Genomic DNA, 13,881 nt, shown 5'->3' with positions numbered 1-13,881 from the left:
TTTCATATGAGATGTCAAGCCAGGGGCTGAAAACCTGTCAGAGTAGAACTCCAGGATGCTTTTAGCAATGGGTAAGATATAGTTGTCTTTGGATGTAATAACTCTGCAGAGTGCAGCGTTGTCCTGTTTAGCTCTTAAAGCTGAGTGCCCTCATTGCTTTCTTCTCTTAAAACCTAGATAGTTGCCTGAGTTTTATTGCTGCGTTTTACATTTTTGAAGGATGTGGGAGGAGGAGGCAGCAGTGTAGGTGAATCTTACTGCTTGAGTGCCAGTTGTTTTCTAGGTCCATCAGGGCTGGTGCTGGTAATGGGAACTACCAGGCAGTGGGAGTGCGGTTTGCCTGCCCTCCACCCCCAGCCATCGAGGCTGGTTTCCTCTGCAGCCCTGGGGGGAGGACCTGCCTTTCACTTCTTGCTTTCAGAATGATGCTCCGCACTGTTAATGTAGGGTCGGAAGGCAGGCATATGCAGGAAGGAAAGTTGCGTCCTTGCAGCTCAGCCTTGGATGCTTTTCCATCTCCAGGGTGCTCCTGCCACACTCCTGTCTGCCTCATTTCTAGCTAGTCTCTCCATGCTGGCCCCGGTGGCTTCCCTTCACTGGTATCAGATGTCTAGCACAACAGGCTCATCCTCCAGTGGTAGGGATCACGAAACCGCTGCATGCATGCCGAGCGGTCAGACTGCACGGTGAGGAAGAGCCACAAGTGATGTTTGGCACTTGCCAGTTCCTCTCCCACACAAGGAGCGATGGAGGTGGAAGATGACCACAAATTGTCCATCTCCTAGTGTTGGGACGGACATTGGGACTTTTAAGTAGAAATGACTCCTCAAGTAGGAAACCTGTTACCTGGAGTAAACTCACTGGGCTGGAATAAGCACACATATATATATACATCAGTTTTAACAGTCATTGCTGTTAGCTGGAGGTACTGTCTCCACACTACCATGTGGAGACCTTGCTCATTTCCCCCAGAGTGATTCAGCATTGCTAACAAGGTTATACATGCAGGAACCCACAGGACTACTTTCTCTGGTTTATACCCAAGAGTCTTCATTTGCTTCTTTGATAAAGGACTCAACTGAATTTGCCCCACCATGAAGCTTGCAGGATGCACATGCTTTGCCAGCCAGGATGAGTTGGCAAAATAGCTCTGCTCCTGTCACAACAGCTTAGTCTTGATGTTTCTAGTGATGTGTGAGCCCAAATTAGGAGAAAGGGGGAATGAAGTGTGATTTCTGCTTTGGTTTCTCTAGGTGGACTTAAATATGCTATCAGATATGCCTTCTTCCTGCCTAAATGTTCCATATAATCCTGGGTGCTGCTTGAAGAGCTCAGTGTTGTTTGTTTCTCTGAGAAGCATGTGTGCACGGAATTCTTAGCTATGAGGCACCAAGAATATGCCCGAGTAGGCTAGGAGTGGACCTGTGGCTGCATTCCTGCATGGTATCAATGAGCTGTTTGTGGCTGCACTTCTCAGCTTTGGAAATACCTCCTCGTGAGCCTTTCAAATAGACGGCTGCATGCATGACCACAGAGCTGTGTCAGAATAGTTAGAGAGCTGTAGCACTATGGACTTCAGTAATGATTTCACTCCAAGGGGGTCTACACCTGCCAGAGGCCACCTTTCGTCTGTCCTCTTTCCTCTTCCCACCCTAAGCTCAGAAGACTGTTCACACCAGCTAATACAGCCCTTTGCTGCCACGCTCAGCAGAGCTACAACTCCCTCTTGAATCTCAGCCCCAGCAGATTGCACTTGCTGCTGCAGTTAGAAACCACCTCTTTGCAAATCCAACCACACCTCTACTTTGTCGCATTGTTCCCAGATGGAAGTGCTTTTCTGCAGTGGCGGTCTGCTAATGTCTCCCATGGCCTGGTGCTATCTCTTGCACTGATCCTTTTCCATGATCAAAACAAATCTTTCCTGATTGGGTTGCAGCTGCCTGCTGGTTTCCGTGGCCTTGAGGAGTCCTGGCACCAAAGCAGAGCATGGGCAGAAGTGACAGGGTGCTCAGGAGCTCCAAATTAGCATTGGCTTTTGCCTGTGTAGGGTCTTCATTTCCTTATCACACCTCAAATCCAGCTCTGTAGGACTATCTGATGATACTGTAGGACCATTGCTGCTACCCAGTGAGTGTGGTTTCTGTGCGGTGAAAAGCACTTGTTCATTGCAATGAACAGGTTTTTTATGGGCAACATTTTCAGCAGTGTCTGAGTCCAGTTCTCAAAAGTGATGTAGGCTTTTAAGAGGCCAAAGCCAAGATTTTCATAAATAAGTAATGATTTGGGCTCCCTCTGTTTTCTGTTACACAAGTTGAGATGTCTAAAAGGAGCCTGGTTGTCAGCGATTGTGGGATTCTGGCATTTTTTCAAAATTGACATGCTTTTAAAATATCTTAAGCTAGGCATTCAGAAATGGAGGCATCAAGAATGATTAGCTGCTTTTGAAATCCTTTTTCTTAAAAGTTTGAATGAAAGTTGCTGGGATGTGGGGTCCTAAATGACATGTGAAAAAATGCTAAAGGTCTATTTTGGAAGTGTGTCTGCCTATCTGTGACTACACTTGGCCCCAGAGCACCTGCACTGTTGTACATTAATGTACTCACAAAAGCCTAACAGGGAAAGGCACATATATCACTACTATGCTGAATAGGTGGTGGGATTGATGGGCTTCTCCAGGGTATCAGCCTGCCTCCGCTTTGGTTTGAAGAAGAAAATAGCAATGCTTTTTGCGGGCACCACCAATGTGCTGATCAGTAATTCCGACCTACTGGGGAAAGAAAGGCAAGTTTGTATCATAAGTCTTATACATTAGGACCAATATGTTTAAACATAAGCATGCACAAGTTAAACGCGTTAAAGGGTTTTGTGGGTTTGAATTTATAAACCAGCAAAGCAGTAGGTTTGCAACTGTTATTTCCCCAGCATAAATTCCTAATGTAAGTGTGATTCTCTTTGCCTCTCCTCTCAGATCTGAACCATGTCCCACCCATCCTGGCTGCCACCCAAGAGTACCAATGAGCCTGTTGGTCATGTTACTGCAAGGATGGAGACCACACACACCTTTGGAACTCCTAGCATCTCGGTGTCCACCCAGCAGACACCAAAGAAGTTTGCACCTGTTGTTGCCCCCAAGCCAAAGTACAACCCATACAAGCAACCAGGAGGTGATGGTAAGTATTTATTTTTTTTGAAAGGAACCACAACTGTCTAATTTAGAGGAACTGACTGCTAACACAGGCTGTTCTTGACTTGCTCTTTGTTGATGAGTTTGTGGGAGCCTCCCTGTTTCAGATCATTCAAATCAAGAAGAATGTCTTACCCTCACTCTGGCTAGCTACCCTCCTGAGAGGTGCAGAGCTGGGGGAGGACATGGGGACAGATCTTTCTTGTTTTTAATTGGAAGCAGATGTCCTGTGTCCAAGACTGGTACTTTTCAAGGGGTTTTTCTTGTTTGGTCTCTGCTGGTATGTATTCATCCAAGGAGCTGGGGCTTGAACAACTCTTTTCAGTATTGATTCTTTCATCCCAGCACAATGGGTATCCTTTACAAACGTGGGACTGAGCTGTGGGAGTATGGGTATGGTTGGGGTGGTAGGGCATAAGTTTGGCAGAATGGGTCTAGGAGTTCTTCCTCTCCAGCCTGCTGGTTTGATTCAGTTTTATTCTTTTCCCTCTACTATGGAACGCTCTTGAATATGAAATAATTTAATGATATAATTCTGAGGATATTTACATGACCATTGCAATAGCCTCTAGAGCTCTTATGTCAGTAAAACAAATGCCTGCCAGTCACTGTGTGTCAGCCTTCCTCTACCTCGTGCTACAACAGTCCTCCTGTCTTCACGTAGTTGAGCAGCGAGTGTGGGAGTTGGGTTCCTGGCTTGTGGACGTATGAAGGGAAGGAGTTCCCAGCAGTGGGAGCGCATGGCTGGGAGCGCCTCTGGGGTTTGCAGCTGGAAACCTGCCAGTTGGAGCACCCGGGATGCCCCTAGCTGACAGTGGAGAGTGTGTGATGGAACCTTACTGCAGCAGAAACAAGGTGGAAGCCAAGGATTTTAGGAGAGAGTGGTAACTGTCTTGGCAGAGTAGTGACTTTTCTATTCCCAGTGATTTACTATGGTTAGAAATGGGTGGAAAACTCTTCCTGCTCCTCCTCTCCATCCTCCCCCCAAAGAAAAACTCAGTTATATGCAAGAAAATTGCTTTTGATTTTTGGTTTTGGATGCTCTACTTTGTTCCATCACCACTTTCCCCTCTTTTGTGTTGAGTGCAATAAGATAAATGTCATCTTTTTTTCCTTTTTCTACTCTGTCTTTTTAAAGTGTATGCATTTTCAGGAAGACTACAGAATAATGGAAAGGAGAAAGAAAATCAAAGCAGCATATTAAACCTCGCACTTGAGCGATTTTCTAAAGTTAAGGACATTTTGTAGGAAAGTTGGAAAAGTCTGATGAGTGTTTCGGTTTTTTTCCTTCTGCCGCTCTAACTTTGGAGAATTCAGAATGAAAAAAGAAAATGTGTTGGAGGGGAAAAGCGAAGTCATATGCACCTGTTCTGTTGCCTTCAGTAACAAAACATTAGCGAGTAAGAGGAAGAGAAAGACATTTGGAATTAAAAAAGTAAAAAATAATCCGTTTCTGAAGTGCAATGAAAATGTCACCTTCAAGTCAAGTGGAAATTCTTATTTTTCTAATTCTCTTAAAATTTGAAATAATAATGGAAAAGGCACTTTTTTTTCTAGGAAAACTGTTGTTGATCAGCCACTATTTTTTTTGTGAAAAATGTCAGTATGCATTAATTGTCGGTGCTTTAGTGATTGTAGAGCCGATTATATATGACTCAGGAACATTATCACCTTCTAAAAAATTCTTTGTTTCTTGGCATTTGGGGAAGGAGGCTTTCACTAAGAGCAGAGCAGATGCTGCAGGCTGAGAAGGGGAGATGAGGCACGCAAACATTTCTCATGCAACACTGACTACCCAGTCCCGCAAGCAGCTGAGCATTGCCAGGTCTGTTAGAAACTAGGAGACATCAGGAGCTCGCAGGAGGCCTTTTTCAGTGCCAATCCCTTGCCTTGTCTGATGCTGGGCTTTTGGAGATCCCATTGTCATCTGACAGGCCTGGAAGAGCTAATGGTTGGCCAAGACCTGGCCAGGGACTGGCTTAGTGATGTGACAGCGTGCCTGCAGCTTAAGCTAATCCACTTTCAGAAGGTGACACACTGCTGGTCGGTGTCAACACCCAGTGCAAAGCCATTAGCCCAGCCATATATAACCCTGAGAACACGAGACTTCTGGGATCTGGCAGGCGAGGGGGGACAACAAGAAAATATTTAGCCCAACATGCTTCATTCACTTTCTGTGCCTCCCTTCTCTCCTCCAGGCTCCCTAATTGTTTCTTCAATGACCTCTGTTGTTTTTGCAGCAATAATTCAGCCTGGGAGATGGCTGCATGCCCACTGGTTCCCTGTGTAAAGGGGCACCGTGAATTGTTTTGCCCTGATTTGTTCTCCGTTGGTCACAGGTCTTTCCTGTCTGGTTAGCTGTGAGTCTGTAGGTGGAGGAGCTGCAGCATCCCCTTGTACCCCAGTGTGTTTTCATCCCTCCTGCCCCTCTGGAGGTGCTTTGCTGGAGGCACGTGGGCTTTCCACCCAGCATGCGGGTGGTGCACAGCACAGCATCCTTCTGCCGGAGATGCGTGCGAGCAACGGCACCGCGCCAGGGAAGGGCTTTCCCAGGGCTGCAGTGGGGCAGAAAGCGACCGTGCACATCCCAGCCTGGCACAGCCTTGCCTGCCCTAGCCATGTCACTGGAGTTGGTTCCCTGCTACCAGAGGCTGCAGGGATGGTATTGGGAATCTCTCTGGGAGACCGGCAAATTCTCTTCGCGGTAATTTCTTCAGCTCGTTGCTTTTAACATGAGGAAAATGCATCCTCTGGCCTCATATTTCTTTATTATTGTTTTGTAGGTATGTTGCTTGCACATAGCGAGTCTGCCTGCCTGATAGCATTTGTGGTTTTATTTCTTGAATGCATTGAAAGTGCGGTGGAAAGACACTGGAGTGACAGGCTGTGGAGCAGGCACTGTGTGCACGGCAGGGTAATGGCCGTACACCCCTCTCCCTCCCAGCAAGGCATTTCCTTGGTCTTACCTTGACTTTGATTCCCCCCCCCTCCCCGACACCTGCACAAAAATCAGCCAGATTAAAAGCTACTCAATAGAACTTTAAAACAAGTTAGAAATGGTCAAATGACTGAAAAAAAGTGAAATCACAACAACCAGCGGTTTATAAACCAGCAGCATTTTAAAGTGACTGGAAGCACTCAAGACATGCATAGTTTAGACCAGCTAGGTGAGCAATTTTCCCAGTGCTGCCAGCTCCCCTCCTCGCTATGTGCCACACTGACTTGCTGCGACTTGTTTCAAAGTAGATTTGTCAACTCATCAAAGCAGAGATTGTGTCTTGTTGTCGCATGGATCCATTTGGGGGCCCCCGGGTATGATTGCAGTAGTAGTAGTAGTAGTAATAATAATAATAATAATAATAATAATAATGACCACAGCTCTGATTAACATCCTGCACGGGTCTCTGCCATGCAGCTGGCTGGAGAGGCGAGCACAGCTGTGTTTTTATAGGTCCTACTGGACCAGACTTCCACGTGCTGTGTTTCTGGAGGATTTAGTGCTAGCGTTCCCTGCTGTGAAAGTTTGTGGGGGATTAACCTTGCCTGATCCTGGGAGGCCTGAGCACCATGGTCCCTGGGACATACAGGTGCCCAATATCTTACACGGCTCTGTATTTACTCCACAGAGGGAGGAGAGCTGTTCAAGCTTGGGGTAGATGATTTTCTACAAGATAAACAAGTGTGCACGGGGAGGAAGTGTAGCTGCTCATGAGTTAGGCTGGAAATCAAAATAAGGTGTCCAGACATTCAAGCAGTGGCTCTAAAAGAGTGGCACCGGGGCCAAGGGTGGTCCATAGATGGAGCTGGATGCATTTGCAGTCGGAAAGCATCTTCTGCATGTTGGGAGAAGACAGGTCCCGAGATGGATGAGACATCATCCAGCTGTGGGTCCTGACAGTCCACCTCTTGTATTTGGCTCCTTTCTCTGTGCTCACACGTTTTTGGTGCTACCTGCCTCTTCCTTCTGTTCCTCAGCAGACCCCGTCCAACAGCATGCATAGTGGGTGTCATCCTCTGTACTCAGGGAGCAAAAAAATCTCTTAAGAAAATAATGCGTTTTTCCAAGGAAACAGTATTAATTTTGTTTCCTTTAAAAGCATTGGATTCCCCATCATTGAAAGTGTTCAAGGTCAGGTTGAATGAGGCTTTGAGCATCCTGATCTAGTGAAAGATGTCCCTGCCCATGGCAGGAGGGTTGGACTAGATGATCTTTGAAGGTCCCTTCCAACCCAAACCATTCTGTGATTCTATGGTTGCCCTCCCTCCTTTCCATGCCACTTATTTCTCTCCTGCTTTCCAGCTTTTACACTTAAATTGGTATTTCAGCATCATCAACAGAGCTGGGACCTTGGGGAAATGCTGCTACACAGCTGTTCCTGTCTACGCTGGGCTCAGGAAGATGGGGAGGTTTCATAGCTTGCAGATGAAGCAAATTCCCTTTTCTCCTCCTTTCACTAGTCTCAGAAAATGGGGCCTCACCCTCCAGGGCAGATGGAGGAGACGTCTGGTGCAGAGTGAGGTTGGTGATGGTTGGTCCACCAGCTTTGTGCACACTGCTGTAGGCCTGGTGGCAGCAGCGCCAGCGCGAGCTTGCACGCTCCGTGGTATGGGAAGGAGAGCTAGCGGCCGCTCCCAAACGAGTGCCGCCGTGGCGGGGCAGTCAGGGTGCACTGGGATGGTGCCAGGGGTTGTGAGGCCAAAATCAGGGGCTTCAAAACCATGTGAAAATCTGTTGTCAGCCTGAGGCGCTCGGAAAAGCCTGAGTCTCAGGGCTCTTCGGGCCATCGGATGGCTTGAGTGCACCGAGTGGCGGGCTTTGTGGTGTGATTTGCCTTTCGGTTTGGATCCTTTTGGTTTTAAGCTTGTTTTCATAACTGCAAAAGCTCTTTTCCCCTTGCCTTCCCCCCTCCCCTGCAAATCAAAGCTCGCAGACATCAGCAGTGCAAGTCCAGGAGAAACAACAGTGCTGATGAAGCCCGGCCAGGTTGCAGGGTTGGGCTTCCCAGTCCAGCATTCACAAGCACTGCCACACTCCAGCAGGTTGAATACACCTCCTCTGCCATCACGCGTGGTCACTTGAAGGGTGATTTGATGATGGCAGGGAAGGGAACAAGTCCATCCTCAACTACTGGGAAGTGCCAGATCATTGCTTGGCACCCAGGAGGTCTGCTTCTGCAAAGATGACTGTCTGTGCTCCCAAGAAATGAAGTTCCTCATATTCTTGCAATGTCTTTCATTCATATGAATCCGACCATGCGTGTTTCTCAAGCTGCCTGAGACAGACTGAGATACTGCAGTGCCAACCCTGGCCAGAAAGGGATGTGCAGACAGCATCCCTCCCAGGACAGCCGCTTGGTTTAAGGGGCTGCACAGTGCTTGGACGTGCTTCTCTGTCACCCTTGGAGGCTCTGAGGACATGCTTTGCAAAATTAGCTGCTTTAGTTTATGCACTGGGCCCTTCTAAATTCAGTATTTATTAGTGCTGATGTCTTTTCCTTGTAATTGTTACCCTTGGTGAGTATAATACCTGCAGAAACAGTTAATATGGATTTAATAATGGAAACTAAATGAAGGCATGAGAATCAAAGCAAACTCTTCCCTTCTCCCTCCTTTCCTTGGGTGACTTTCAGATATGGTGAACAACAAGACTCATGTGAAGGTCTTTGAGGTTTCCTTTCCTCTTTCCTCTTTCCTCTTTCCTCTTTCCTCTTTCCTCTTTCCTCTTTCCTCTTTCCTCTTTCCTCTTTCCTCTTTCCTCTTTCCTCTTTCCTCTTTCCTCTTTCCTCTTTCCTCTTTCCTCTTTCCTCTTTCCTCTTTCCTCTCCTCTCCTTTCCTTTTTCCTTTCCTCTCCTTCTCCTTCTCCTTCTCCTTCTCCTTCTCCTTCTCCTTCTCCTTCTCCTTCTCCTTCTCCTTCTCCTTCTCCTTCCATTTACCTTGGTTGGAGGACAGGGCAGTGACTCATGAGACAAGGCACAACAGCAGCACCAGCTCCAGGGCAAGGGTACGTGGTTAACAACAACGTGTATGCTTGCCCCCGGCTGATGCAGGTTTCCCAGCGCTTGGCCCTCCCTGCCCTCCTCCTCTTCATGCACGTGGAGGCTCTTGAGCACTGGGTAATTATATTCTGCTGGGTCTGTAGGGGACTGGGAGTGTGAACTATCAGGCTGTTTGTTGGTTTGTTTTTGTTTTTTTCTTTTCTAGGCAGATATACCTAGTGGGTTTTGTTTACAGCAGCTGCTATATCAGTAGCTCTGTCTAATTTTTGAAGCTTGGGTATGGATTTATTGGACTAGACACTCCATGTTTTAGCTGTGCTGTTCCCTGCTCTTCAATCTTAGACAGTTCACAGAAGCTAACCAGGTCCAGAGTCTATTCATTACTTGGATGAGAGCCCTGAAAGAATAAACTCAGGCTGACTTGGGAGATTCTGCGGGTTTTGTGTTTTTTTTTTTATAGTTGTCTGTGCTGGGTCTGCACCATAGCAAGAGGAATCCTCGCTAGTGGGAGGGCTGTGTTGGTTGAGAGACGGCATACCTGCTCCTTGGTGCTTCTCGTGAGCTGCTGCAGCGCTGCGCTCGTCGTCGGGAGGAGGCTGGGGCAGGAGCAGCAAGCTGTGTCTCAGCCGCGCTCCGGCGATGGTTTGTGTGCGCCTCGTCCAACACTAACATGAGATAATGCCATTTAGTCTTTCATCGTGGTGGAAGCAGAGGCTCGCTGTCTTGCACGTGTTGTGAGTTACGAACGTGGACCGTTGCTGCTGCCCAGATGAGGCACGGGAATACGTTGTTACTCGGTCGTTTTGATGCTGAATTGAGTCCTGTGAGTACCAGAGCTTTTCCAGTGGGATCTGCTGGTCTCTGCCTCCTCCTGCCTTGCTCCTCAGCTCTGCCACCAGCCGAAAAAATCACTGATGCTCTGGGGGGGTGGCAGTGTCTCAGTGATGGGACAAAAAAAAAGGCTGAGAAGTGCTCTAACCCTTTTCTGATCCCATCGTGCTCTCGGGATTGAGCTCGTAGAGATGAAAAATGTTGTGGGAATAAAGAGGTAACCTTACTGTTGCAAATCATCCTTACTGTTGCAAATCATCCTGACTGTGCCTGAGCACGGCCCCCACGTTGGTGCTTGTTTTCTAGAGAAAGCTTTTTTAAAGTGCATATTATAAACTTTTAAAGCCCTTCTTAATCCTTGCTCTCATTCTTCCAAGTGTTTCTTCTGCTGAATGAAATGGAGCAGATGAAGCAATACTTTATTCATTAGTGTCAGGACTGCATCATCCACAGGCTCTTACAAAATACAGCCAGTGAAAATGAACTTGAAGCTCCAGGCCTCTTTGTGGTGGCTTTGCTACCTTCTATGCAAGAGCATTTAAAGCACAAACAAAGCCCCCGAACCCTGCAGAACAAGCGGGAAGGCGGGGGTCCCTCATTAAGGGGTAGCTGCAAACCAGTTCGGAGCAGCCTTTCGGAAGTCTCCATTGATTTCTCTCTAATGACATCCTCTTCCCCGTTGGTTAAGAACCAAGTGAACCCAGTTGGAGATGAGTGGTGGTTCTCATTTGTGTAATAGTGGATTTAAACTGCCCCAAGCAAGCTGAGCTGTGTTGAAGAGGCGTGAGACCAAGCTGGTGCCTTTGTGCCCTGGCAGCATCCCTCTACTCAATAGCTCATGAGTTACGGGGGGACATGGAGTTTTGCTCAGTTGTCCACAGCATGGTGACCGGTGTCAGGACTTGTGATTCTCACTGGAGTAAATAAACCGACTCTGGGTGGGTCCTTCTCTTTTGATTGCAGTCATCCCAAAAGCTGTTGCTGCTTGGGCTGGATAATAGCGTCTGCATCTGCTTTTTTTGTTAGAGAGAAATACGTAGGTTTTTGCTCTTGGCTTTGCTCTTGGGATGAACATTTTCTTCTTTGAAATACCACCTCAGATAATGGCACCGGGAAAAATGCAACATAAAACAGGTGCATAAAAACTATTATTGAACCAGTATACTTATCTGTAGTTCATAAAATGTCAAGCCAAGCCACCAGGTTTTATTAAAAATTCTGACTGTGTTTTGTTAGAATTACAAATATTAAACTTTCACAGGCTCTGGAACACATTGCCTCTTATTTGGGAACTACTTGAAGTAGTGCCTAGCCTTGTTTTTCATTCTGGTGAGTGAGCTTGTATTTTCTCTGTTATTTGGTATCATAAAGCAAACATTACACTCCTCAGCAGGTAGACTTTTAATTTTTTTCTGCCATGCCTATTTTTTTCCTCATTTTCTTTTCTTCCTGTCTGTCTGTTCTTCCAAGTTACTATATTTAATTTTTCCACTTCATTATTTCAAACATTGAATAGTGATTCATCTTTGCAGTAGCCTGTTCTGTGAACCACAGTAGTTTAGGTAGACTAAAGAAAAAGGGCAAAAAGGGAAGGTAAAAAAAGAAAAAAAAAAAGGTGGTTCTGATATACACTGGAATGGGAAGAAGCCATCTTTTTATAACTTGAATTGCAAACATCTCTCATCAACTATATCAAACCTACTTTATAAAAGATAATGTTTGTCCTCTATATAGTTTTAAAGGGCTGTGGTGCCCAATCAAAGTAAGAAAGCAATGTTAATACAGAAATAGCTTGAATTCAAGCGGGCAGCACTTGTCCCTTTTATTTTAATCTGAAATTTTAACATCCTCCAGATGCTAGTCTGTTAAATAATAACAATTGATTCATGACAGTTAACAGTCGAGTAATATTTTTTATTTTTTTGCCCCTGTTCACACAATGCAGCTCTTCTATGCCCTGAAAACTAACTGTTATAATAAAGGATTACACATATATTTTTCCTTTTCTCTGCCTAAAGCTTTTTTACCCTGCCAGATGGAGTACTGCTAAGTCAGAGCAACCAATAAATGTCTATTGGATTATATTACAGGTTGGTCTAATAAAAGGTTAGAAGAATGAATGAGCAACTCTTGAAGCCACAGAAGCTGTACTTGTGGCCAAAGAGCAGGCATTGCTGGCAGTGAGCGCTACACAGTTACAATTTGGACTAAATATACAAGGCCTGAAATGCTCGTTGCTTAAGCAAAGCGTGTGGAGCTGAGGGTCCATGAGCAGGACGGAGAGTCCCGCAGCTCTGGCTGCCCCAGTGGGGGTGGTTATGCAGAAGGGGATGAGGAGGGATCTGGTCTAGTTCCTAATAAGTAGACATCACTATCTAAAAATTCCCTTTGTCATCTTCTTTAACTAACATGCATGCTGGAAAATTGTAGCCACGGAAGAATATGCAAGCATGCTCTAGGAGCTCGATTGAGGATTTACCCAAACTGTTTGAGAAGCTGTGGAGTGTGAAAGACTCACAGGTCTTTTCCAACTCATAGTTCCTGTGATGACAATGACTAAGGAAAGGTTTTGGTTTGGTCTAGACATGACCAAACCATAATGCAAAGCCTGGTGTGAAGGGCTTGTTGGTAGAAATCATGCTGACATGAGAACTGGCATTTGTTTTGCTGAGCACTGAGTTTATGGGAAATGCCATGGAGGTGAGGAATAATTATAAGAGGAGGGACCTGTATATTTGGGCCACCTCTGTTACAAGATCAATTTGCAAAGATTTAGCAACTGGCTTTTCTAGATATTCTGCAAAGGCATTGGGCTTTGTACAGTCTGGGCACCTGTGGTGTGAGGGTCTGCCCAGGGGTCCTGCCACGGGAGCTGTCCCTGAGCAAGCTGGTGGGAGGAGAAGGGGCCCTCAAGAGTAGGAAAATGGTACTAAAACAGTGCTAGTAAACACAATCTTTTCAAAAGTAAGTTTAATATAAAAAATTATAAATGTTCGAAATGTATGTTATAAGAAGTGAATATGATGAGGATTAAATTCTTACTAAGTGGAGACTGATGGTCTCTAAGGTCGGTGACCACATCCTGAGCCATACCATCTGGCAGCGGACCTGTTCTTTGGTAACAACATCAACCGAATCAACTTTCCTTAACTTTTTGTCCCAAGTGCTCCTCAGCACAAGCTCACAATCTGAGCTCCACGTTGCTCATCTCAACTCACTTCCCCGCCAAGCCCCATCACCTAGGGCTCTCATGCAGAAGACACAGTGCCAGGCTGTGGCCATTTCAGCATATACTGGGAGAACATTGGGCATCCTGGTGGCTTCCCTGGACCGCTGTGCACCTACAGTTGGGTGCATTTCCAGCTGTTTTCCTCATTCAGAGCAATCCAGCTCCGCTCTTTGCAGGACCAGGTCACCTCTCAGCCCCTGAAGTGTCAACATCAGCTTTACAATGTGCTGTCGAACTGTTTAACGGAATGTGCTAACCCGATGCACGTTATGTATTTGCAGAGTTTTTTGCAGGAGAGCGAAAAGGGATAATCATAGTTCCTGGGCCACTTCTCGGGAAGGGTAAGGAAAGGAGGGTTTCTCAATGAGGATCCATTAACACTGCTCCAGCTGACAGGCAGTGAACAGAGGAGGTAAAAGTCCATTCTCCTCCCTTCCCACTCCTGCGATTTAAAATGTTTGAACACGCACTTCAGAAGCCGGGAAAGTAAAAGCCCCCAGTTGCGCCAGGAGACTCTGCAAAGGCCATGGCGAGCAAAGGGGCTGCGGAGTGTTAATACAGTCCATCATTTTGTAACGAGCCCGATGTTCTTGTATGAGCCGTGTCAGGCTGTTGTCTGCACGCTGTCTTTGCTGATCACA

At 46.4% G+C, this 13,881-nt stretch overlaps 1 protein-coding gene across 7 annotated transcripts in view; it reads left to right on the top strand.

The window, feature by feature from the left end:
- LPP (LIM domain containing preferred translocation partner in lipoma) overlaps nucleotides 1-13,881 on the top strand; it is a 356,009-nt gene that overhangs the window by 131,640 nt on the left and 210,488 nt on the right. For all 7 annotated transcript variants that reach the window (XM_072868734.1, XM_072868732.1, XM_072868730.1 and 4 more), the window contains one exon: nucleotides 2,969-3,170. In XM_072868734.1, coding sequence (XP_072724835.1) covers nucleotides 2,978-3,170 — 193 coding nt within the window. In that variant the 5' untranslated portion in view covers nucleotides 2,969-2,977. The remainder of the gene's footprint in view (nucleotides 1-2,968; nucleotides 3,171-13,881) is intronic.

Source organism: Ciconia boyciana, chromosome 7 (assembly GCF_034638445.1).
Source record: "Ciconia boyciana chromosome 7, ASM3463844v1, whole genome shotgun sequence".
Classification (NCBI taxonomy): Eukaryota; Metazoa; Chordata; class Aves; order Ciconiiformes; family Ciconiidae; genus Ciconia; species Ciconia boyciana.
The sequence above is the reverse complement of the archived record's forward strand: the minus strand, read 5'-3'. Positions and strand labels throughout refer to the sequence as shown.